The following is a 27,369-nucleotide window of genomic DNA, read 5'->3' as shown; positions in this document are numbered from 1 at the left end:
ATGATTCAGCAGGACCGCTCCCATTTCTTCTTAGGTCCAAAGGTCAGTAATCAACACCTGCACTAACAGATCATCACCTGCAAGGTGTACAGGGCATAGATCTGTGTACAGGACCAAGTGCTCTGAAGACCTGAGTGATCTGGGCAGTAGGGGACAATCAACTCAACTACCAGCTCCAAGTCTGCAAAGGTAGGACCTTGGCCACATTGTGGTTTAATTAGAAAGAATTCTGTTGCCTTTCTTTTCCGATGAAGGTCTTGATTTCAATTAAAGATTCAATTCTTCCCCACTGCCTTTCATCAACCACAACCTGCATGAATCCAAAGGTATTTACACTAACTCTAGTATTTCATTAAAGACTTTGACCTAAGCTTTGGCCAGAGAACATGCAGGCAGCATTTCCAGTTATCAGCACCCTTCTACATCCAGAAGAGAAAAACTCCCAAATTTGCAAATGAATCAGAAGCTTTTCACAACAAGAAGAACTAATTTCATAACCTCTACTGAGTGAAAGCATTCCCTTGCCACCAAATTGTGCATAATCTAATATAAAACATCTCATCAGAAATTTTTAATTTCCTTTCTTTGTCAGAGAAAGATCTTCCTAAGATGGTATGTTCATCTATTACATCATTACTTACAATTAATTTTATACAAGATGCTTGTTCACCAAATTGAAATCTTAGAGTGAAATCAGAAAAATAGTATCTAGAATCCTCTCTAGCATTAACTAGAGTATTATTTTTTAAAAATTCTTAATTTTACTAATTTTAAAAAAATAAAATTCAAACCCCACCAAACACTCAATAAACACTGTGAAGCCTTGCAGTTCTTTAAAGCAGAAAACAAATCCCAAATCACTGCCTAAAATCTCTATGGAAGTGCAACAATAGCCTTTGGCACTGCATCTCTAAAATACTCTGAAATAAAGATGGGTCAAATAACAATACAAACCAATGCATGTTCCTTGATGGCTTAGATATGCTGAATCTTCAAAATATAGGACATAATGGTTGCCTTTTTATACAGTGATAGAAAAATCAGAAGAATAAAATCCCAAATGGCATTGAGAAAATTAACAAGGATTTTCACATGAACATGTCTCCTCTAACACATGAACAAGAAACTTGAAATTAATCGGCAAGTGGCAAGTTCAAGAAATACAAGTAATATTACTTTATTCAACCACCACTTAAGCTGCAGAACCCTTATGTCCCAGGATAGCCTCAAAGTTATTTTTTAAATACAAAAACTTCTAAAGTTTTTTGAACTAAGTTACAGAAGTTATTCTACCAACAATTTTTTAAATTACAAAGGCACAAATTTGTGTTTAAGAACTCCCTGAGCTGCAGATCACTGAGGGATGGCAGAGCAAGCTGGAAAGACCCTTTTATATCTCTCTGATTTCACATTTCTTCATTGCCACCAGCTAGCAACCAGATGCAAGACGGGGTTAGTCAGGTCTCAAACCTCATTCTCTATGGCTGCTGATGGTAGTTCTTGTTTCTGATCATTAAAACTTCCAGTTCTATCCAAATGCTTCATCTATTACTCTGTTCATCTCCATGAACTAAAAAGGATGTATTTATTTGCATTTATTTATATTTAGGTTGTTTTCCCCCTCTTCACAGTATTTTTGTAGTTATTTTGGAACAGTTTGGTAGAGTCATGGAATATATCATCCCACAGACTCCCCTATTTCATGGCTTATTGGCTTCTGCAGTGGGCTGTAACAGCCACAGATGGATAACATGAAAGATACTTTTGGGTATCTATGGAAACAAGTAGCTGAAGTCTGTCTCAAGGTCTTATCTTCAGATCCTTCCCTCATGCTAGGAAGGGGCAAGGAATCTCCTCCACTATTCAATATGGAGAGGAGCAAAGCGTGGCAGCAGGTGCTGGGAATGGAAATGGAGACCTGAGGCAGGTGAAGAGGCAGAGAAAGGAAGGATGATGGAATTCAGAAATGAAACAAAAGAGAGAGCAGGATTAAGTGGAAAAGCAAAGACAGATGAAGAGCAACACTATGTCCTTCCTATACCTTGATTCCTATGTAGCCTGTTTATTAGGCTCTGCTGCTATTCTATACTTTAACTAGTTCAATGCATTTCCAAGGTCTCTGGTCTCTACCATCTGTTTGCATGAGGGTCTGTGTGGATGCAGGTTAATACTCAAAGAAAAAAAAAAAAACAAGCCGGAAAATTCAGTTTTGTTAGTTTAATCTTGCCAAGCTAATCCTTGAAATGTCATGCTAAACAATAAGTGAATAACTTCTATTTTAAAAATATCAAAATTAAAAGTAATGATTTTGCCCTACACATTTTTATCAAAGCTCATTGAGTTCAACGAAATTTGTGACTTCAGACAACATTTTAACAAAAAACGTATTTCAGTGAACAAACTTATCCATCCAAACAATTCCACCCAATTTCATCAATATGAATTTTAGCAAGTGCATGTTGTCTTTGGGCGCTGCTTTATTTGCTCTGCAGTTACTTCAAGTTTAATAAAAACTTAGGAAAAATAAATAAAAAGCAAAAACTCCAGCTGGCTGTTCAAATCTACAAGGCAGCAGATACTCTATGTCCTGAAATTTTCCTGCTGAAAGTCGTAAGAGTACAACTACAGGAAGCCCTCCCAGATTTCCAAACCTGGCTACTTCGCTTTTCATAGCTACAGGCATCCATCTGCTATGTGACACCTCCCAATTTCTTGTAAATCTTGTATGATCAGACACAGCTCAGCAACTTATTCAGATTTCAAAATAACATGTATTACAGGTACTTGCCATATGCAGATAACAACCTGTGCACAGGTCCAAGCTACATTCTTAGGAATAAGGAGTTAATGAGAATGTCAGCGCTAGCACATCTTAGCTGAAGACTCCAATGCTATACACAATTAATATTTATTACACATGGACATCCACACTGCAGGTGGGTAAAATAACCATTGGAGCAAAGGAATTTATCATCATGTACCTCAGTCATTCACCATTTGAAGCTTATTACAATAATTAAACTCCTTGAACACATTCAAATCAATATGGAAAAACAGCCACTGAATTATTATCTTAAACAAACAGTTTGGCCTCTCTGCCAGTGTGTACCTGCCTAAAATTAAGGCCAGAAGAGCTAAAATCCAGCCCTGGGTAGTAATACAGATAGCATAATCTTAAATTGTTCTGTATCACACCCTGTCACATCAGGCTAAAAATACAAACTTCACGTGAGAGAAAGAGTAAACTGCTGATTTTCCTGGGAGACACAATATATTAATTACATTCTAGATTGGTGGAGACAGTGCTTTTCAGACAGCGTCAACATTCATATACAGAGAAATGTGACGGGAAGGTATGTGTGCACATTTGTGCATGTGCAGGTTTGTTTGTGGGGAAACATTTACCCAGACAGGAAGAGAAAAACAGAAAGCATATCTGTCCCAGAACTGGGGACAACCCTCAGGATTTTTTGAGTACTTGTCCATGTCCTGCCTGTGTTCCTAGTGGTTTCACATCTGAGGAATAATGTGTCAATCGTCAACTCATCCAGGGAACTACAGGCATGTCAATCTCACCTTGATTCCTAGGAAGTTGATACAGCAATTAATCCTGGAAACCATTTCCAGGCACATTAAGGACAAGAAAATCATCATGAGTAGTCAGAACGGACTTCTATGACAAAGTGACTGGCTTGGTAAATGAGGGAAGGGCAGTGGATATTGTCTACCTGGACTCCAGTAAGGCCTTTGACACTGCCTCCCATAAGATCTTCATAGAGGAACTGCTGATGAAGGGGAGGGATGAGCAGACAGTGAGGTGGACTGAAAACCAGCTGAACGGTTGGGCCCAGAGCCTGGTTATCAGTGATGTAAAGTCCAGCTGGACAAGAAGTGGACCACAGGGGTCAGTACCGGATCCAGTCCTGTTTAACACCTTCATTAGTAAGCTGGATGATGGGGCAGACTGTGCCTTCAGCAAGTTTGTAGATGACACACCTGGAGCACTCAGGGGCATCTTACCAACGTACGTAATACCTGAAGGGAGGGTCTAAAGATGACAGAGCCAGGCTTCTTTTCGCTGGTGGCTAGTGACAGAACCAGAGGCAATGGCCTCTAACTGAAACAGAGGAACATTAGGAACTTGTGACAACAACCAAGCACTGGTACAGGGTGCCCGGGGATTATACAGTCTCCCTCCTCACATATATTCAAAAACTGTCTGACACTGTCCTGGGCAACTGGATGTAGGTGTCCCCACTTAAGCAGCAGGGGATGGACTATGTGACCTCTTGAGGTCCCTTCTAACCTCACCAATTCTGCGTCTGAAAGAAGAAAAAATAAAACAAACCAAACAAAAAAAGCCCAAAACTAAACAAAACAGAAAAAACAGAATTAAAAAACAAATAATTATATGACATTTCCAATCTCTGGAAACTGCATCTACCCACTCTACAAGAGCATCAACACATTTTCATTCTATATTTACAAGTGCAGGTGGCACAATTTACACAAACATACACATATGCATACACAGTACTGTAGAACTGAAAAAGAAATCTCTTCAGCAACGGGATGACATGTTTTATCAAAATCTTCCAAGAGATAAATGTGCAAAAATTCCTCACTTTCGAGGATTATCTGTGTCTGTAGAGTAAATCCCTCACATCCTAGTGTCTCTAATTGCATGCACAATGCAATCCCATCAGCCCAACCCCACAAGCTTCAGCTGCATCTGGCCTAATAGCAGCTGTGCAGCCTGTCCTCAGTACTTTTCAGAGATTTCAAAAGCACTTATACGCAAGACCATAACCTGTATTTCAGACACCTTCAACCCAGCCACTCCATGTTGATAAAACCTCCTAACAACTAGAGCATGTGATCAATATGCATGTGTCAGTAATACTGTATCTTGCTACAGTCTGTTTGGAGATGTCCAACCTACAAGGGGTTTAAGGTGTCTGGAAATTCAAGACAATTTCATGAAGGCATGAAAACTCCTCAGTTCTGTTCCTGTTTGGGTTGCCATTTAGTGATTTCTATATTGAATATACTCACTTCACTGGTAAGTAGATTTATTCTTTTTTAATTATTAATTTTTCTGCTTTCTCAGGTCTTGCTGGATCATTGATTCCCATCAGCAGAAGATTCTTCCAACCAAATTAAATCTTCATCTATACCTGAGTGACTCTGCTCAATTTAGCTCTGCAATTGCAACTTAATTAAAAATTCTGTTGAGAGCGTGCTGCCCAGAAAAGACTCATTATGTCAGGGCTGTATTCACTCCACAGCACTGATAGGAACATGAACTAATAAAACCTTTTTATTCATACTAAAATGAATGCCCTGGACTCCCATTAGACAGTAAGAGAAACTGACATAAGATGAGAATCATATCAGTGGGCAGATCTGTTCTGCAAGAATTACTCAATTCAGAGAATAACTTTCCAAATTAAAACCACATCAAATAAAGGGAATCTCTGTTACAACATCAGAATATATAGTTTAAATCTACTTACCCCGCTTATAACTGGCCAAAGTGTATGTGAAATGCACTCAGCTACTCAGAGAACTGAAATACTGGAAAAGTTTTCATTCGACCCTTTCCAACCAGGACATTTCACTTATTTTGACCTTTAATACATTGCTTGGTTCTAGTATTTATGTGATTACTCAAAGTGCAGCTCTATGTTTCTTTCTACATAGCTAGTTAAAATTACTTTCTTCAGGCTATTGTATCACCTTAAATTTTAATTAAATGGACACACTGATTTTGTAGCACTAAGACAATTGTGAGAGTTTTATATCTACTTCTAATCTGGTTTTCTACCAGGGACATTTTTAATGGTTCCACAAGAGAAAACTATGAAAAGAAGAAGAATACCATCAAAAAAACCTTAACTTTGCTATGCTGGTGCTGACTGGTCTGGAAAAATTTCAGAGGTCCATAGGTCAAAACCAGACAATTGGAATAAATGGAACAAAATCCCCAAAGTCTGACAAATTTGGCTGAAAATGCTAAATTAAAAGACCCTTGAATTTAGGATTTTGCTTTCTGCCTATGCTCAGACTTATTATTTTTATCTTTTCATATATAACGCAATCTTATGCTGAATGCTGAAACTCTTGAAAGGAGACAGATGAATACGCACCCAAAATTAACTGGATTTAATACATTCCTAATTTTCTCTTACGTACTTCTATTTTCTTTTTAAAGTCACCTTTTAGCTTGTTAAACCACAAACACTCAAGTATAAGTTTGAAATAAAATAACCAACGCGATGTCATTAAAAATATTACATTTCATTCTAATGTTCTTTATTTACAATTTGAACTTCCCTAAGACATCCTATTTCCAGCTATCAATGAAATGATTTCCAAGATTAGGTAAAGTAACATGAAGCAGGATTTTAATCAAACATGCAAACTGCAATACAAGGCAAATTGATCCAGCAAACACATTAGTTTTACTAACTTCAACTATGAATCCAATTGTAATGCTCAAAATTTGCAAATCAAGCTGCTCTTTCACCAGATTCCTTGCCAACTAGTAATGAATATTCCTCTCTTCCATGGCATTTTTCTTCTTGCTATTGTAATGCCTGATGGTCATTATCCCTGTTATTATATAGCTTTTAGGAAACATGAGGCCTAAAGGGGAAAGTTTTATGATGCTTCACTCTTTAATCATCTTGATTTTTAATCTAGACTCCAAAGAGAAGTTCAAAGCTCTTGATTCAAAGTGTGTTAAGGTTAATGGAAAATCTCCCTTCACTCTTACAAGATTATGCCACAGGCTTCAAATTACTTTTTCTCTTCATTGTTCTTGCTATTTGAAATTTGCCTCTGTTTGTCAATGCCATCATAAAGTGTTAGAAGAATAACTTTTATTCTGTTAAACACTCACCTCAAACCACTGGCCGTGCGACTGCATTTTAAGGATGACACAAGGATCTGGTTTTGAGAGGGCATCCCTGTCCGATATGCCTTTGCATGCAACTCGCAATTCCACTTTAGTCAGGCATGGGCTGTTAAAAATTCCCAGGGTATTGGCTGCTGATTCATAGATGTTGCTCATTTTCTTCATTCCTTGTTCTGTAAGAGAGAAAAGGTCTATTAAGAATGGTGCACACACAGTACAGCCCTTCCCTCCCTTCCAGAGGTCAACGCAAAGTTCTGCTAGACAATAACTGTGAATGAGATCCAGAGCAAGAGGGGGAAAAAATAAAATCAAAATAATAACTATAGAAAAAAGAAATAATCATCTCATATGTTTATAAATAAATCAAGTTCAAAGCTGTGATCTTGACTTCCAGCTCTGTTCCTGGTTAAGGAGCTGTGCTTCCCCAGGCCAAAGGATAGATAGACAGGATGGTAATTCCAAATTTCTCCTGATAACACCTTAAGAGGGCTAAATTAAATTTGTTCAGCGCTCCCTCAATCTGCTTTTATTTATCAGTATTCCATCCAAAATGTATGTACTTCTTACAGAAACTTTTGGTGTAAATGCCATAGAAGGCTCCTTTCGTATCAATCTTAAATTCCAAAATATATTTCACTATTTCCAAGTTTACTGCAGAAGATTACCTCCCTCCATTCCTAGGCAAGTAGTCAAGATTGATGTTCTAAGCATAAGGGCAGGATATTTGCGCTGGCAAATCTTGTTGTTATACAGTGTCTGCTCTTTTGGGTCAGGAATCACGGTTACATGAACACAAGGCAGCTGGAATGGTGGGGACCTCTGGCCCTTACGTCATTATGAACACCACCAACAACCTTATAGCTCAAGCTTTTGCTCTCAACAGAAGCAAAAAAAACAGTTGAATGTAAAGCTTAGCAAAAATCACTATATAATTATTATTGCATCAATAAAGAAGAATATGGGAACGTTATAATTTGCTAATTTGTTTGGAACTTCACAGCCTGACCCCCAAAAATTTTTCTCCAAATACAAGGATTAGTGCCTTCACCACCTTACCCCGTACCTAAGAGCTGCAAAAATTTAATCTCACACTTCTAGAGGGCAGATTTGTCTTGCCAGTTCATAAACAAGACGATTTCATGGTCTGTTTCAAATCTTTTCACTATCTCTTCCACAACGTTCTGTTCTCAGATGTTAATAATTTTTGAGAACTGTTTCAACATAAGTTAAATTTTGGAGATATGGAAATGAAAGTGAAGTTTTCTTTTCCCAACACCGTGAAACTAAAAATAAACCCACAAACCCACACCTATACAGTTTTCCTGTGAATTATAAAGGCAAAATTAGAAAGGTATTTCTCAATTCAGAATAAGAGAAGTTGGCAATACAGTGTGGACCTCTAATACATACAGATAAACTTCAGGAATGTAAGTCTGATGATGAGGCAGATGATCTCCTCCCCTTGCAGATGAGAAAAAAGTTCATTAACAATTTACAATTCTTCCAATTCAAATCTCCACAACATCTTACTGTAGGACCATTTATCTCCTGTGAATATCCCAGCCTGCTGGGTTTGATATGTTTGTAAGTGAAGTGAGTGTGGATGGACTCTAACTCCGGTTTCTCAGGCTCTATGCGCATATTTCCCTATGGTCAGGCTTGAAATGTGAGCCACTGCCACAACCATAGTGCCTGACATCCTAAGATCAACAAATAGTCTCCTTCAGCTCTTCCCAGTTAATTGGAAATATTATCACCTGAACTACTGTACCTTGGATTAAGTGTTAGGAAAGCAACATGACTAAGAAAAAAGGCAAAACTAAACAAAATATAGAAAAGGTAATGATATTATGCTACGTTATAAAGCCCTAAGAGCAATCTCAAGTTCTACATGATGTATTCTTATGGAGTAGTTTAGTTGATCTTCCATTTTTAGCTAAGAGTCCTGACGCTGAAGATAAATCAGCATGGCTCAAACCTCAAAGTCTTTTATAGAGTAGGGAACAACATTTTGTGCTGGGTCAATTCACAACAGTGATGGCAAGATCGCAGCTCTAGCTTGAGAGCAACAGCAAGCAGAGGGAATTGAGCTCTAGCTTAATTGGAACTACTCTGATACAATCACAAATCGAGAAGCAATGACCTGTATTCAAAGAGGGACCTGAAATCTGATACCTCAAAGAAGTGATTGGAAAAAGTGCTACCAAAAGTGATGATTCAAAACAATGTTTGGAAGACTGGTTTGCTTCTTTTTGTAGCCTTTTTTTTCTCCAAAAAAAGAACAGATTAAGGTGGTGATACTGTGACAAATCCACTGAAGGCTACTATTTAGCTAAAAATTACAGAGAAGATTATATGTATTTATAAACAAGTATGTTTTTATATGTATTTTGCTAGCAATCATCACAATCTGTTTTTTTCATTCTACTCCTAATATATCCCAGATATATGTCAGGAGCCTAAATTTCCATCAACTAGGATTACAAAAACACTGCTAGGAACTGAGGTGGGGGGAAAGACTGCTGTCTAATTATTCATCATTTTATAATCCCATCTCCTTCAGAAAGCTGCTCAACAAGATCATCCCACACATTTACAAGACATTTTTACATGTTGCCCTTTCCAAATTGAAATCCATTTGAAAATTGGGTTAATTCTGTCTAATGCACATCATACATCATTAATAAAATGTCATCCTTTGTGCAAAAATAGGTTGGTGATTTAATTAAACTGGATGATTTCAACACTGAAGAGAAGAGGAAAAAGTAGCAGAGTGAGGGGGAGAGGTGTATTTTTCTTCCTCCTACAATAATTATACACCGTGTTTTAGAACAGCGAGCAAGTATAAAATTATATTTCTTTTTATCACTACAACTATTACTTCAGCTTTTACAAGTTCTAAATTTATCAATGGAAAAGATCAAGCCACATCTTCTGTCTCATTATATTCTTCTTTTAATATAATCACCAGTTTGGGCTGTTGTATTGATGTCACGTTACCAGGGAGCTAGGGGCCTGGAAAATAGATTTTGAGCCTACCAAAAATAGCTAAAAAAGGTACTATTTTATACAAAGATAGAGAAGTTAGATTGCGTAAGAAGTTTTTTGTCAATTAACCATGTACATTGTTGATGGAGGAAAAAAATGCTAATTTTTCTTTGCTACAAACTTTTCCTTTTTCAGTTCATTAGAACCTTATTATTCCTTCAACATCCACGAGGCTTCAATATTCACTGAAAAAGAGCTGTATCCGTGAGAGGAAAGCAATAGCATAAGTAGAAAAGTAAGTGAACTGGTCACACACTACTAAAGTTTTCAGTTTGTTACTGCACATGTTCTCTTTCATTTCCTCTGGAAAAGAGGAAAACAGCACTTCTCACACAAACTTACTAGACAGTGGTAGACTGGATGGAACAGGGAAGCAAAACCAGGCCTTCTGGTTTCACCTCCCCATGGTAAAACAGCAAGGAAGAAGGCAGTACTAACTGGAAAAAAATCTTGAAGTGCACTGTGCTGAAATCAAACCATATACAAGGTTATTTTTAAAGAGATTCAAGGTTCATTGATGTGAAATTCCTGATGAGGTGGGAAATAAAGAATATATAGCCAAATTCTTCTCCATGGTGCCCAGTGACAGGACAAGAAGCAATCGGTACAAACTGAAATACAGGAAATTCTGATTAAGGAAAAGGAAACTTTTTACTGTAAGGCTGGTTGACCATCAACAAGCTTCTCACAGAACTTGTGGAGTATCCATACTTAAAAATATCCAAAACTTGTCTGGACATGGCCCTGAGCAACCTCCTTTAAGCAGAGGCTTAGAATAGATGATCTGCAGAGGTCCTTTTCAACCTCTGCTACTCTGTGATTAAGCAGAAAACAATCGAAGTATAATCTTTTAGTGTATAGATTGTGATATGTTGTTGAGTACTATTCAGTGATTTCAATCCCTTGGCTCCAAAATCGTGCAGAAAATTGCAAGACAGAGATGAGCTCAACAATTCTTGTCTACAAAAGGCTCCCATATGTAGGTATCTCATTAAAAGCAACAGCACAGAAGTCCGGAAGATCATGCCCTGCCTATATGATTGGGTTACACTGAAAATCAGTATTACACATTTGACAGGGGGATTTTCCATTCAGGGGGACTGAATGGCTTAAAATGTTCAGTCATCTAGCGACTACAAAAGTAAGGATCTCCATGATGTGAAGTACAAACAGTACACGCCTCTCTCCGAGATCTAAAAGACTTGAATTCAGCTTACACAATCAACTCCACCTTGTTACAAAATGGTGATCCACACAGGGCTTTAGAGAACCTCACAGCAAACTAATAACCAGGCTCCTTAGATTCACCATGAAATAAATCTAAGATGATACCTGAATTCAGATTTCAAGTTTTCTCCTCTGCCTACCCTGTCATTTTGCTCTCCTACACACACAGCGCCCAAAAAGCTTTTCTGCAAGATGTCTGGGTGAAGAATGAAGACACTGCTTCTCTACAGCACCTTGCTAAGAGTCAGGGAAACATGCACACTCAGTCCTTACCTTCAGTTTAGGTAGTAAGTGAGCAGCAAATAAGAAAGATGCTGAGATTAAAAGCAGTAACCAGTGGGCTCTGCATTTAGGAAAAGGTCTTGTTATTTAGAAACCAGAACTCCAGGCCAAAGTACAAGCAAATGAATTTGGGGTTAGAAGGTTTCCCGTCACCGTATATTGAGAGCTGCATCTGAATTATTTGTTTTACTGGCACGCTGGTCATGAAATGAAAATGAGCCAATAGCATCTGCCTGCTTCTGCAAAAGTAAACAGCAAGAGTCTGCTCCTGGAAAAGTAAATTATGTTCATAGTATGTGTATGTAGTGGGAAATACTAATGTAGGATTACATGAAATAAGAGCTGTGAGTAAGTGCCTCCAAAAGAGGGTAGGCCTAAAAGCACTGGATGTTGTGGCACTAGCTGCTCCCTACTTATTTATACCTATGAATTATATATGGGATAGACATTTAGCGTTAAAAACACATGAGCAGCACAACTCTCTGGACAGAAAGATTTGTACCAACAGTTTCTGGATCTTCAAGGCTTAAAGTCTAATAAAAGTAAATACAAAAACCAAATCTACAGTTAGCACCTTAAAACTCATAAAACTCAGACTACCAGCTTCTGCTGGAAAACAGTTAGTGCTCCACTGTTTAAAAGAGATGGAAAACTACTTTTCTATGTTATTAAGAATTGTGATCCTTGTAGCCCTAGGAAAATGGCTTCCTCTAGTTCTGTTCTACATTCTTGATTTAAGTTACAACTCAAAATCTTAATAGTCATGTTCATTTTTACGTGAAATCACTAGCTTTAAGTGACAAACAGAATCTGATTAAATAACAGAACATTTTGAAAGCATACTGAAGTTTTTATAGGGTCTGATCTGAGATCCACAGAAGTCAGTGAGAAAATAACCCATTGATTTCAACAAAGTGGGTAGCTGAGTAATAGAGTGCCCCAAGCAATCCTGCTTTGTCCCATTGTATTTCATCATTTGGCAACACAATAATGAAAAAGAATCATCAGGTACAGAGGATTCAAGTGCCTTAGAACTGCCTTTTGGGGCCTGACCCAAACTCCACTAACCTTATTAATTGGCTTCAAATGTGCATTTCTCAGGCCCTGAAGATTTTATATGCTTCTATTCTGTCTCCCATTATCATACAAGATGAAGTTATGAAAAATACAGTAAGAATGAGATTTACAGAAAAGGTTGAAATTATGTTGGGTGTTCAGGCAGAAGAGTTTTTAAAAGTTCCTCTGTTTAATTACTTTTTTGGCTCCAGCAAAATGTAGGCCATGGACCCCTTCAAAGAATAATACTAAATGAGGTGAGCAATTATTTTACTTTAAGAAACTTTGTGTGATTGGTAATTCCCAGTCTCAAGGAATTACTCTATCAATTGTTGGCATCAAGGCTTCCTTGGTTGTGAAAAGCAAGCCCATTCCTTCTCATTCAGCTATGTGGCTCATAAATAAGCTTTCTGCAAATGAGGAAAGACGGGAATTCATCAGGAGGTCCTGATACAGCAAGTTCATTAAATTAATATTCCAGGTTCTTAACTGGGAGCTCACTAAGATACCTGGCTTGCCAAGGTCTGAACAGAGAGCCCAGAGTGACAGCAGATAGACAGCCCAGATAGAAAGCAGACCTATCTTTATTAAAAAATGTAGGTCAATGATTGGAAACCAGTGATCGGCCACAGAAGATGTTGTTTATTGCCCTCATTTCCTCTGTGAAGCAACATCTTTTTCACGATAACATTTTCATAGCAAAGGGTCTTCTGTAACCTCTGTTACATTGTTTGATCAACCTCACCATGAATGGTTTTTTCCTTATTTTGTCTAATCTTTCTTCCTGCCGTGGCCATTGCCTTGGCCTGTCTCTGTGCATCTCTGGAAACTTACTCCTCATGAACAATAAGTGCAACCTTAAAACGTAGTCATTCGATTACTTATCTTTGACCACACTCCTGATTATCAGCCATATCTCTAATCACTGCACAAGACTCCTCTTCTATTGGCATTAAAAATTATTCTGGTCAACATTCACTATATTATAAAGAAGTTTAAATGATCATAGATAATACAGACAAAACGCCAGTTGCCAAAATTAATTTGAATATGAATTATTGTGTAAGGAGAAGTCAACAGATTAGCTAGACCACTCCACAGGACACTTTGTGCAATTAAAAATACAATTTTTCCTTCTTCCCTTTGATTCTCTGACTCATATAAAAATTAATGAGGATTTATTCAAAGTTACACCTACCAAAGTTTGATAAAGGCCTTTGCGAAATGAGCAACAAACTCAGTACGGAAGGAGGATCTGGAGAATCCACAGCAGTGCTATTGTGAACAATAAGACAGATCAGATAATGCAAGTAATCTATTTGGACAGAAGGGGAGAAGGTTCAGAACAAAGTGCCAGCAGTGTAAATGGAAATACACACACTGACAGCTCAAAGGGACTCATTACCATAGAACCAGCTGTTTCAATTATAAGAGGAGAAGGGAAAGTCACTGGAAAGAAATTGAGACATCTAATGTATGACAAAACACTGTAAAAAGTGTGCTATCCCTATATAAATAACCCCATTCCAGTTAAGAGAGGGGAAACCCCCACGATAACTGAAGCAGTGGCCAGTTCTGGATGCTCTGAGTGGACCCCACTGAAGTCAGACTTGATGCAATGCAAAGCACCTGTAAGAGTCAGTCACTAAAATACATATATTCTATTATCCTCTACTAGAAGTGCAAATCTAAGATTTTCCCTTGCTCCTTTAGTATGTAGCTAATGCCATTAGTCACCTCTTACTTCGCAGAGTTCCCTGTGTCTTCCTGCTTACAATGCTGTAATGTACAGGAGAAAGACAGGAGGCTGAACAAATACAAGATCAAAATAACCTTCCTAGAGATAAATGCAGACAACTCCCCTACTAGAAAGCAGTATCAACATTTACTACTGGAAAAGCAGCAGAGATTTTTTTCCCCCAGAATTAACCAAAGTCTGTTTTATTTGCATTCGGTGGATTTGTACCAGTCACAAGGAGTCTGCCTCTCCCACAACAAGGCTGCCTTACAGGCTGGTTACAGAGGGTGTGTATTTTGTCCCGTTTATAAAATGACATCTTCTAAGACAGTGTGGTGTCTTAATAACAGAATGTATTTTATTTGGAACAGCGTAGAGGCCAGAAAGAAAACAGACTGATGCATCTATGTGCTGACACACAGTAACAGCTAGCCCCACAATTGTCTTATTATCCACAGTTTTATTTCCTTAAATATTCCTGTCTAAATCCTTCACTTGCAACTCAATAATGTCAAGCAAAAACATTAAATAGCCCCAGTGTTGCTCATAAAAATGACATATTTTAACTCAGAAAACATTAATGAAAGTAGCTTCATTCTTAATCTCATTTTGATTTGCAAAGCCATTTGAACCGATGTCCCACAGCCCTTTCTCACCATTATAGAAGTCAAAAATGTATTTAAAAAGCAAGAGAAAGAAAGGCCAACAAAGTTCAAACTGTCCTATAACTTGACTCCCTGAGCCGATGATTTATGAGTGGGACTGAATAATATGAAGCCCCAGTAAAATTCAGGCTGCCAAATAAGCAAATGATTTGCCTACTGGTTTTGCTATTGGGTCTCAGGAGTCTGGCATACTACAGTGGAGATAACACCTGAAGCGCAGGCAGCTGTAAGCACAGGGATTAGGCATCGATACACGAAAAAGCTCAGGACCATTGAATCCACTGCAAGCATCGCACCGAGGAGTTTCACACACACAAAAACCCAAATCTATTATATGCAAGCATGCATGGTTTGTGACTATAAGTGACATGTAAGCCTAGTAAATCACAGAAATTCAGCTGAATCTCTCTAATCAAAAACTTCAAAGCTACTAGCATGTGATATTTATTTGACTACTTATCACTAAAAGCCACTACAATTTCCTTAGGTTTGCCATTTTCGTTTGCTGCTTGTACTAAGCGATATATCAAATGAAACACAGGAATAGAAGTTTATTCACTCCAAGGATATGTGTTTGCTGCTCTTCTTAAATCAGCTCTCACAGTTAGGTATTAGAGGGAAAATAAGGGTGTCATAACAAGAACTGAAGCTTTATAATACAGTTACTTATCCAAGAATCTTAAATAATTGGATATTTCGCTATACTTCAGAGAAAGATAAGCCTGGAACAAAATCAAATAGTTCCAGCACTCCAAAGCGTAGCAGTCACAATTCTGCTATCAGCTGAGAGCCTTCAGAACACATTTGAGGTGAAACAATTCTTGAAATAATTAGCCAATTCTGAACAACAAGAAAGACTTATAGTCTACTACATTAATCCTTGCATTATCACCTACTCACACATAAAATACATTTGAAATTACAATTATCTTTTATCCACCTTGGAAAAACCCACTGGCTATCAGGTAGAAGAGAATCATACAATTGTTTAGGTTGAAAAGACCCCTAAGATCATGAGTCCAGCCACTAACCCAGCACTGCCAAGTCTACCACTAAACCATGTCTCTAAGCACCACATCTACACATCTTTTAAATACCTCCAGGGATGCTGAATCAACCACTTCCCTGGGAAACCTGTTCCAGTGCTTCACAACCACTTCCCTGGGAAGCCTGTTCCAGTACTTGACAACCATTTCAGTGAAGAATTTTTTCCTAATGTCTGATCTAAACCTCCCCCAGTGCAACTTGAGGCCATTTCCTCGGGTCCTATTGCTTGTTACTCGGTAATGAAGCAGCAAGTTGTATTCCTCAGTTACACTCAATTACACCCAAGTATGTATATAAACACATGTCATGCTTGAAAGAGTTTATCCATTTACAGATGTAACATATTGCAAACTGCTAATTTTCCTCAACAGATGGCTATAACGGCTTTTCCTGCAGCATAAAAATGATTCTACAAGAGAAGCTGCTTCCTGCTGCTAATCCAAAGACAGGCACATCAAGAACAGCAGTGAAGAAGAACTTCCCATTTACTGTTTAGTTCTTGCACTTGCAATATAACCAAAAGGTATACTTACTATAAGTTGGCTCAGGGCTTCTTAGCAGTGTGAGAAAACCTAAATTTACCTACTACACAGGGGCCACAATGAGCCCAAAACTGGAACTGAGCTTTAAAGTCAAGTTGCTCTGTCAGGTAGGACAGGAGCAGAAGAAAGGGAGTGACAGTGCCACAATCAGTTGCTCTCTCACTTTATAGTCTCTTGCCAAACATGCTTGACCTCTTTCTCAGTAACAACCAGAACTCCTATGGCCTCCTGGGACTCTGACACACAAGGAACAGCCTGCCCACCCTCAGGGGGCTGCTGGGGAATGAACACCTTTGCCAGCCAGTCCTGAGTTCACTTCCTTTGCAACAGAGGTTCAGGGACAACAGATTGGGTTTGTACCACTAGTTTAAGTTAGAGCATGAGCCTTTCTTGTCTTCTTGTCATTTACTTATTTTCTATTTCCTTTTCAAGATCCTTGATCAAATGTTTGAAGTGTCACCCATGAGACTTAGGCCAAGCACACACTGAAAGTGTCTCAGCAAAATTGGCAAGGGATACAATCACATTGCAGCTCCAACTGTAGGCACCAGAAAATCCTAAAGCATATGCAGCTCTGCCAGCCAAATTATACTTATATAGAGAGTGTTAATTTCTTTCCTAGTTCATTTCTACTAGCTCAGTCTGACTTTTCAGCCATATCCTACTCCCTGTCTGGAGCGTTTTGCAATCACAGTACCCCCGTACCATGATAGTCAACAAAGAAGCCAGTAGCTATTTTTGGTATCAAACTGATTCATAAAAGAATTGCAGCATGCTGTCAGCAAAAGGTCCTACCAGTGCCAAATGTACTGCTGGTGCCAGTGTCGTGCCATTCCTCTGCTGGTGTGTCCATGCTCCACAGGATCTGTGCTCTACTGAGCTACTAAAGATGGGTCCTAATGCGTCAGGACACAGCGCAGCCTCATATAGATCCTAACCTGGGCCCTGGAAGCAACAGAGCTTTGTCAGCAATGTTATAGCAGAGCTACTTCCTTCTGACACAGTGCCAAGGCTTTGGCTAAATATTACTTTTGAAAACAAGCTCTAGAAACCCAAGCCACCAAGAGTTTTCAAGTTTTTTTCTTCCTTGGGAATTCTTGGGATATGAGAAATATCTTTCTTGTCAACAACTAACACAGATGAGAAGTAAGATATTTGGAATGTCTTTTATAAAATTCTGTCTGACACAAAGTTGTCTCTTAAACACTTCTAAAAGGAACCTATGAGTATGCACAAGAGTTACGTCTTCCTTCCGAAATATGCAAGTCTCCATCAGTCTTTGTTAGCATGTACTGACAATAAAAGGGTAAAACAAACAATTTAGCTCTGTTAGTTATTATAGAGTTTGGAGGCAGAAGGAAGGGGTTCTCTGTTCCTAAAATAATGCACACAAAAAAATGGACTGATACCATCACTTTTGATGGAAGCCCTACTGCCAACTGCCACACACAAAAAACATCATAACATCTGCTGATCTTGACATCACTGCCTGGTAGGAGAATATTTTGTGAAGTTCACACTACGTAAGCAGTACCCTTGGATTTGGGCACATATTGCACAGGGCTTCACCTACATCTGTCTTTACAGGACAAAGTGCTATAAAGTCCATGAACCACCCACTGACAGAGAGAAAGCAGTGCCAATAAGCCAGCAGTGACAGCCGTCAAGGGAGAAGAGACACAAGAGGCTGGTATTAAAGTTCCACCCAGATTGTTCCACTTCACAAATGTAATGACTCTGATCAGATTATCTAAGACAGAGTTCTGTATGAATTGAAAGTTTAAAGGCATTCCCAGGCTTTCCCTCCAACCTGTGAAACTGTTAATTCACTCCCTCACTTGCCTTCTGCTGAATATGATTGCTCTCCGAACAGAAATTTATCAACTATCCTATGTTGCTTACCAAGAGACAACTGCAAAGCATCAGGGAGATAAGGAATGGCAAAGCAGAGTCACCATGAAGTAATAGTCCACTTTACATGGTGGTGGAAGACCTCAGAAGATGACAATCTTTGCTCTAAGGATAAATAGCAGCAGCATAAGTGAAACTCAGGAAGAGAGAAAACAAGGGTTTCATTGAGCCTAGCTTAGGTAGATGTCTAAGTCGCCAGCATGTTTGAAATACCAACACAATTGAAAGCTTTATAAGCCTAAATAAAAGAGCTGTCAGTGCTTCACTCAAAAGTGATGCTGAAGAGCTTTGGTAAAAATAAAGGTGTGAAGTCAAACTGCAACATCTGGTTGTGCCTGACTTTTCCTCCACACAAGCTACATGTCCTGCACTTGACTGACAAGAACTTGTACTGTCATGTTCTTGGCCTTACCATCAAGAGACAGAAACATCAAACAAGCCTGGTAAAACTCTTCATGCTTGTGGAAAGATTAATATTTCCTAAGACACAGAAGAGTAGAAGCCTCAGTACATATCCCATGATGCTAAAAAGGAGTGGTGATAACTAAACTAGATTCCAAGTATTCTGTGAGAGCTGCCAAGAACTAAAGAAAACACAAAATTTAGAATATGCTAAAACCTGATAGTTGCTCAGAGTACAAAGCAATGTCTTCCTTGTTCAAGTATTTATATCTGGTTTTAACTCTAAGAAGACAGCCATCAGACTCCTGTACACCTACATATTTTTAGAATTAGGAATAACATGTTGACAATAACCAAAACACAACTGTAACAACAGATGATACTCAAATTGGTCTTTGAATACTTCAACCACACAAGGCATTTAATATTTACTGTGTGTTTATCTGTGTCTTATTCTGGATCTGTATTGATCCAGGGCAAATAGATCCAATAGTCATAGACATTTTTTGTAATTTTAAAAAAAGATAAAATTATAATTTCATATAACTAATAGTCTTAATGCATCAACATGTTTCAATGTACACAAGTGTAAGGTAACTCCAGAATTAAGAGTTTTGAAAGGCCTCCATGAGTATGGAATTCAAGATCTTCATTTTTGTTCCTCTTAACAGAGAGAAGTGGAACACTTGTTTTTCATTTCCTTCTCTAGGGTCAGCAGCCGTGAGAGGTGCTGGGAGAGTAAAAGAAAAAACAAAAAACCCCATACAAATTAATAATAGAGAACATGGGTTATAGTAAATGCATGCCCTCACAGATCTGTCCATTCAATTCATGTCTATCAAAATTCAGCGACAGATCTTTAAATACTTCTTTATAACTGTGGTATCAAATCCAGTCTTGAATACCCATAGAAAAGATGCACTAAAATGTTCTAAAATATCAGAAAAGATATGCCTTTTTAAAAGCATTTTGCTGTTTCAATCATAAGCACTCTCTACCAGTTACAAACATCACAGCAATTGAGATCTGACCCAGTGAATGATGGATGACACTCTTTATGCTCCTGAGCCAAAACTTAAATTTTACCTATAATTTCTGCCCTCTACAAAAATTGGGTTATACAATAAGGAGGTCCTTGACGGCTGTTGCATTAAGTCTGTAATGAGATAGAATGCACAGTCACACCTTTTAGTGTTCTAAATTGCTTCAACTTTGGAGTAAATACATCAACAAAAACCATGCTGGGATATTAAGTACAGAGTAATACATCTGAGTAAGATGTTCACTTGCTGATGTTATATGAAAATTATTTCTATATTTCACTGAAGAATTCTTCAAATGATTCACTTGAGTAATATGTTATTAAATGAAGCACATAAAAAGAGACATCCTGAGCATTAACTTAATTGAAGGTAGAAATAACACTGACAAATATTTAATACTTACTGGAGGAAAACTCCAATTCTTCTCATGAGACTTTAACCATAAACTAGAAAGCCTGACATGAAAGTACATTTTCTATCTGTGTTGGCTTTTACTTTTACCTTTTACAGGAACGTGAGTATTTTGCAACATGTTAAGAAAACTGTTTCAATCAATTGATTACTGCAGCATTTCTTATTTAGCTACTACTTCAAGTATGAAGTTTCAGCTTGCTTTTTCCATTCCTCCTCTTTTTCAGCCTCTGAATAGCCATGTTCTTTCCATCTACGGTAAGTGACCTATGACCATCTTTTCTATTTTAGATCTCTGCCAAGATTATGCTTCCAAATTAGACAGATTGCCCAAGAAAAATCTCAGAGCAGTTTGAACATACCTACATCCTGTTGTCAATGATACCACAAAGGAGCTCTTTAATTCTCAGTCACTGACACTTCAACATCTGACAAGATACTGTGTTGCTAGAGTCAAATTGCACTGGGTCTCCAATAATGTTAATGCAGGTAAATTGTGTGATAAGAGTAATTTAGGTTGAAAGGGACCTCTGGGGGTCTCTATTTCCAATCCCTAGCTCAAAGCAGGTCTGGTTCAGGTAAGTACTGACAGTCTCCAAGGAAGAAGATCCCACAACCTCCCTGGGCCCCTATTCCAGTGTCTGACCACCACCTCTTTGAATATTTTGTTGCCTGTTTCCTTGCTGCAACTTATGCCTGCTCCCATACACCCTACCACTGTTCCTCCAAGAAGACCCTGGCTCCATCTTCTCTGATGACAGCACTAAGACCACATTCCCTTGGCCTTCCCCTCTTAACACTGAACAAAGCTCAAATCCTTCTAGGATTCCCTTTGACTTCACTGACTTACTTAGCTGATGTGTGTCAGAAGGTCTGGTTAACTCAGTTAAAACAATTTAGGACTAGAAAAGAAAAATATCGCTGCCATTTCCTGCATGTTATGGGGAGAAGTTACCTTAAACAAACAGCATGTTCCAACTGGGAGCTGCATCCATAAATGACTTCACCATTTGCAATGCATGAATACTTTGGCAGGTCAAACCCTATGAACAAAACTGCAAGATCTTGAATAACTCATTTACACACTGCCTACGGAGTAACTATTAATACAGAGACAAACATCTTTTATGGGGGTGTAGTACTTCCCATGCATCCCTTTAAGGGACACCCAAGAAAGGTAAAACAAATTATTGCAGGTTTAGTCTGGTTGCTGTAATGATGTTTCTGACTAGCAAGATGGCTTAGCAGAATGCAATGATAAATCAAGAGAACTATATAAAGCTTATCTTTCACTACTTGGTATTTTTAATTCCTGGATAACTCCTTTCAGTCAGTGAACCATTTGAACTCAGACAAATGGTATTTGAAGTTTTTTTCCCTCTGAACTTTGTTCAAACAAAGATTGGACTGAGAAGATCAAATATTTAGCGTTGATTTTACCTACAGATTGTTCAATAATTTCTCTTTGCTATATTTTAAAATTAAAACTTGAATTAAAATAGTTGTGAAATTTTAAGGGTATTAATCTTTTCTCTTTCCTCAGCTTATCTATGCGCTGTCCTGTACAATTAGTATTTCTTATGACATGAAACTTAGCTAGAAAAATCTCTGTCTAACACTTCAAATCTGCCTATTACATAAAATTGTCTAGGCAAGTCAAAAGAAGTTTGGAAACAAACTTATTGAAACAGACTCTAATAAAGGCTCTTAGTTGGTATCAATATCATGGGTTTCTAATTTGCCACATAGGTTGCAATTTTTAACTTTGCTGGAACTTGCATTTCTGTTAGATGCCATCCTTGCCTTTCTTCAGTAGTTATAGCAATAAGCAAAGAGTCAGCTTAGAGAAGAAGTAGTATTTTCTACTGCCTTATTTCCAGTATTCTCATCTTCAATTTCTTATGCTTAAAAATTGGTCTGTGTTTTTTACTTTTCAAAACAATAGCCTCAAACTCCCCTAACAGCAAGATAAAAGCTCAAAGATACTAAAACATAATTTTGTGGTCCCCATCTACAAACAAGGAATACTAGAATTAGACAGAGGTTCACACAGAAGTTTTCTGTCAAAAAAAAAAATAAAGTAGAAAATGCTTCCTCAAAAACAGCTTTAAGTAAAAAAAAAAAAAAAAAAAATTGTATTTCTGATTACATTAAGTTTAGTCTAGCAAAGGTTAAAAGGCCACAAAATCATCTTTTCAATTTGGCTGTAAGAAAACTCAAAATATTTTGTTCAATTTTGCTCAAATATCACTCCATTTCTTACCCACTATTCACGCATTTCAATTTTTGCCATGTATAAAATAATTTTATTTAAGCCATGCCATTTGCAGTGGTATATTTCAGGAAATGCTAATCCTTCATTTATAAAGACTTAAAGGTGAGAAATCTTTGATACTGCCCCCCAAGCTGCCACAGCTGAAAACACCTAAGCTGACACACCAGAGACCCCAAGTAGGAGGAACTCATCCCTATTCTGTTGGCCCAATGTCTGTTTCATTTATAAGACAAATACACAAGAGTGCACACAAATACCAAACTGTGTAAAACTGCATTACTTACCTAACAGCCAGCAGTCAGCTTACATGAGAACAAATCGAAGCCTTTACAGTAAAGAAGAAACCATTTCAATCTAGCCTGGCTTAGCCAGTTGTCTAACCTGATTTTACCCTATACTGGCAAATACTTATTACCACTGCATCAGCAGAATCAGGACCTGCCATCAAGAGAAACTGAGCACTTAAACTTTGCATTTATGTAATACAATGTGTTTTGTTCTAGGAGGCTGAAGGAGGCTACCCAAAGTGTAAGCTGATTTAAACTACCCCAAAGCAGAATGCCAAATTGTACCTCAGTTTCTCAACCACATGCATGCCCAAGAACCTGACATTCCCCAGCAGCAAATAACTCAAAGACCAAACTGTTTCTCACCTTCCCCGTGTATCAATGAGGATGGAGTGGTCCTGCTTCTGTCCCGGTCTGGTGCTGTTGGAAGACTAGGCTGGAGAAACCACTGATGCATTCTTCACTGTTACAATTTTTTATATCATTCTAGTCTCTACTCATTCTAGTTGTAAGTTTTTTGTTTTATTTTCCTTTACTGCTCATCTTGGTAAGAATGTCACAACTGTCATTCAAGGTCAAACCACACAGAGGCAGGTGAATCCCTTAAATAATTAAGTTTGGCTTGATATAGCACAATGAATATCAGAACTCAAACATCTGGGCAATAAAATTTATGGTGGAAAGGGTGTGGAAAATAGGAGATGCATATTAGTTGGTAACCTGTTGCACTTTAAAACTATTAGCACTTACCTGTGCCTGTCCGGTTCATTCCTACCACTGCTCAAATAAGCAAGGTCACAAATGCCTATATATCCCGGTCTGCTTATAAAACACCTGTGAGTATGGTGTTTACCAGTGACCCAGAAGGAGAAAGCAGCACCTCTAGCCAGCTGTCTCCCTACTGGGGGAGTCAAGACAGGCATCTGTTCTACAAACTACATTTTAAAATGAGAGAAAATGTCTTCATTTGGAAGGAAAATTCCACATTGCCTTTCGTACAATCTGTGCATACCCAAACAACTTTTAGGATTTCCTATACTGCTCCACCTTACATCAGCAAATTTTTAGGTACAAACTAGCACACTGGATCCTACTTCATTAATTCAAATCAAAACACAGTCCCCACACCAAGCAATGAAGCTCATTTACCTACCCGTTGCCTCAGGAACTAAGAGATGACCTCCAAGTAATCACCAAAATAAACAGTGACCCTGTCTATTCAAAAACAGAGGGAGAGTCATTACAAACGACAAAAGGTAAAACTGAAGTCCTTCTCCCATTTTTGCCTCAAAAAAAAAATCCAAACCAAAGCCACAGACAACTCTTGTCTTCAGAGAGGATATTACCGGGTCTAAATACACAGTTGCTGTAACTGGCCAAGCTCCAGTGAAATTGGAGAGGACTTACTCTTTTTTCAGTAGCCAATGTTATATCCCAGGGCTAATATTTGGAATACTAATTTTATCCTCTACCGCCAGTGCAGTAGGTGTACCCACATGTTCTTAAGTTAGAAAACAGATATGTGGCACAACTGAAAATCTTGACGATAATCAAAATGGACCATTTGCTTCCCTTTTGGACTTTTGCATGGTCAAAGAGGACCACAAAAGCCATGACAGGTAAGAAAAGCACACAGACCAATAGAGATTAGTTATGAACATAGTAAGGTGTTCCTGCCCTAAACACCCCCTTAGTGGGAGTTCAGACACGTAACATGCTGCAGGATTGAGACTCTTGAGAAGACAGAAACCAGGGTTCCCTTCAAACAAACAAAGTAAGCAAAGTTTCTCATGAAACCCTTTTAGAAACTGTCTCCATGTGACTTTCCTTTTCTATTTATTTCTCTTTGCCAACTTATCAGTCCTTCTGTCCTATCTCCACCGTGGCCAGCTTCCCAACCTTTTTTGGCAGCACTGCAATGTCACACCTATTGCCAGCTACAGACAGCTGAGTCTGCTGCTCTAGAATGAGATCTAATAGAAGAGACTCAAAAAAGGGAAGAAATGTCTCCACATTTTCCTTCCAGAGCAACAAGGGGCAAAACTTTAATAAAAGAAGTATTTTCTATGCCAAAGAGAAAACCCTCTTTCCATGAGCTTTTGGCCATATAAATCAAATCAGAAAGAATAAATAACACCCACTGGCTGGTCACAAGTATGCAATAAAAATGGAAATCAATGTTCATGGAAGAATGTTGTTTGCTACTTAAATTTTATTGAACAGCAAATACACTAACACATTACAACCTTCTTCACGGACATTCTGCAAACACAGGGAGAGACAGTACATAAAGTATCTATTCAAAACTATTTGCTCAGTTAAAATAATTTTATGCCTACTGAGTAGTATCTCTTCAGTGTTTCTGCAGGATTCTTGTGGCTCTCCAATGCAGAGCATTCTATCATACATCAAGGCGTTCTAGTGATTTATGAGGAGAGTCTTATCCCCAGCAGATGTGCTGTGCTGTTTTGGGCTGGAATAAAGGTAATTTTCTTCACAGTGGCTAGTACGGGGTTGTGTTTTGTTTTGCAAAAACAAGTGTTGATAATAACAGGGAAGTTTTTGTTATTGCTGAGCAGGGCTTACACAGAATCAAGAGCTTTTCTGCTCCTCACACCACCCCACCAGTCAGTAGGCTGGAGTGCACACTGAGCTGGGAGGGGACAGTCAGGAGGTGACCCCAACTGACCAAAGATTCCCTTACAGTAAGTTTGCAATGTACATATGGAAGTAGTAAGTGTATATCAGAGGCAAGGCTCTCTTGCAGTAACTGATTTTTCAACAGATCAAAATAACTTTATGTTTCTTTTTACACAAATATTCTTTAATTAAAAGATAAGCGATACAGCTACGAAGATTTCAAAAATATTTAACATTTTCTCAAGTGATATCCTAAGGCTTAAGTATTATGAATCTTCCATCACAATTACACACAGCTATTAAATGCTCTGTTCTTTGCAGTTCTCTTGATTATAGAAGGATTGATTTTTACCTAATTTTAGATTCTTTACAACACTTTAAATTGCATTACCAGATTGGAACATAAATCTTTACTGTTTGGGATGTTTTTTTCACCTAAGGAGAAGTCTAATGAATTGCATCAAGGATCCCACTTGAACAGTGAAGCATCCAGACAAATATTTAAAAAACAGAAAAAAAACCCCAAACCAGTTTGCTTCATATTATTTAATGTCTGGAAAAAAAACAAACACCCACCCCCCCCCCCCCCAAAAAAAAAAACCCACAAACAAAAGAGGTTCTAAACCTAAGGAAGCTGTACTGAAATCATTCTTCTACATGTCTTCCTATCAATGAAGTCATTAGAGAAAGAAAAAAATTCAAGTCCAAATTTTATCTGAATGTGAAGCCCATTCTGAACTCTACTGAAGACAATGTAAAGATGTCATTTACATCAAAGGGCTGTGGAGTCCCTGTATTCACTTGCTTTTTGCAGCATTTGATCTTTGCCACAGAAAAGTTATGGAGTGAGTAATTTACAAACCCATTTGCTCTCAAAAAGAGTGGTAAAATTGCCACCTAAGATGGCAAAGGCTCTCTTGTTGCAGGACTGTCACAGAAAAACAGGCATATGATCCCTTCATAAAAGACAGGGTCATAACACACACAGACTAAAAAGCTCAATTAAGTCCACATGGCATATTTTGTTCTGCCATTTCCTGACCTTCAAGTGTTTGGCTTTGCTTTTCACAGTGGGAAGCTACATGAGAGTTATTCAGAAAGCAAACCATAAGCAGGTATTCCATTCCAACACACACATGGCGGTACAAAACACAGGCATTAACAAGACAGAAGAGTTTTTATTGCATAGGTATCTGCTGCTCAAGATGAAGTGGAACCTCACAGTGGCAGTACACGTTCCTGTCTACTCTAGGCCCTACCAAAGTAAAGGCTGTGACACAACACAATCCCTGGCAGCGGGCTCTGTACAAAGGAATGTTGCTCATCCACTCTCAGTTCATGTCACACAGGAAACCAATTACTCCTGGATAACAGTTTCTGTCACAGGCATATAACACTTGGACCTTTGTAGCAAGTGCACTAATAAGGAAGGGGGCAACAGTCTCTCCCCTGTTCTCATCTCCTCATCTGAGCTCTTTCCAAATCCAACCAAAGTGTTGCCTAGCCCTTCCAGATCCTCCTGGCAGCTATGCTAAGGCACATGGAGGACAGGGAGGTGATTGAAGACAGTCAGCACAGCTTCACCAAGGGCAAGTCCTGTCTGACCAGCCCAATGGCCTTCTATGGTGAAGTGACTACTCAGTGGATAAGGGAAAGAGTTATGGATGTCAACTATCTGGACTATCTGGGTCCCTCCCAACATCCTTCTGGATGACTGGAGAGATACAGATTTGAGGGATGGACTGTTTGATGGATGAGGAATAGGCTGAATGGTCACATAGAGATGGTAGTGTCAACAGCTCAATGTCCAGATGGAAATCAGTGGCAAATGGTGTCCCTCAGGGGTCCATACTGGGGTCAGTACTATTTATGTCTT

The 27,369-nt window shown here is 38.4% G+C and overlaps 1 protein-coding gene across 3 annotated transcripts in view; it reads right to left on the bottom strand.

The window, feature by feature from the left end:
* CPNE4 (copine 4) overlaps nucleotides 1–27,369 on the bottom strand; it is a 228,719-nt gene that overhangs the window by 174,481 nt on the left and 26,869 nt on the right. For 2 of the 3 annotated variants that reach the window (XM_032684440.1, XM_032684449.1), the window contains exon 2: nucleotides 6,905–7,092. In XM_032684440.1, the coding sequence (XP_032540331.1) occupies nucleotides 6,905–7,084 (180 nt within the window). In that variant the 5' untranslated portion in view covers nucleotides 7,085–7,092. Of the gene's footprint in view, nucleotides 1–6,904; nucleotides 7,093–17,319; nucleotides 17,415–27,369 lie in introns of those variants that run through there. The other variant, XM_032684432.1, reaches the window with a different exon arrangement.

The sequence above is a fragment of the Chiroxiphia lanceolata genome, chromosome 1 (assembly GCF_009829145.1).
Source record: "Chiroxiphia lanceolata isolate bChiLan1 chromosome 1, bChiLan1.pri, whole genome shotgun sequence".
In the NCBI taxonomy this organism is placed as follows: Eukaryota; Metazoa; Chordata; class Aves; order Passeriformes; family Pipridae; genus Chiroxiphia; species Chiroxiphia lanceolata.
The sequence above is the reverse complement of the archived record's forward strand: the minus strand, read 5'-3'. Positions and strand labels throughout refer to the sequence as shown.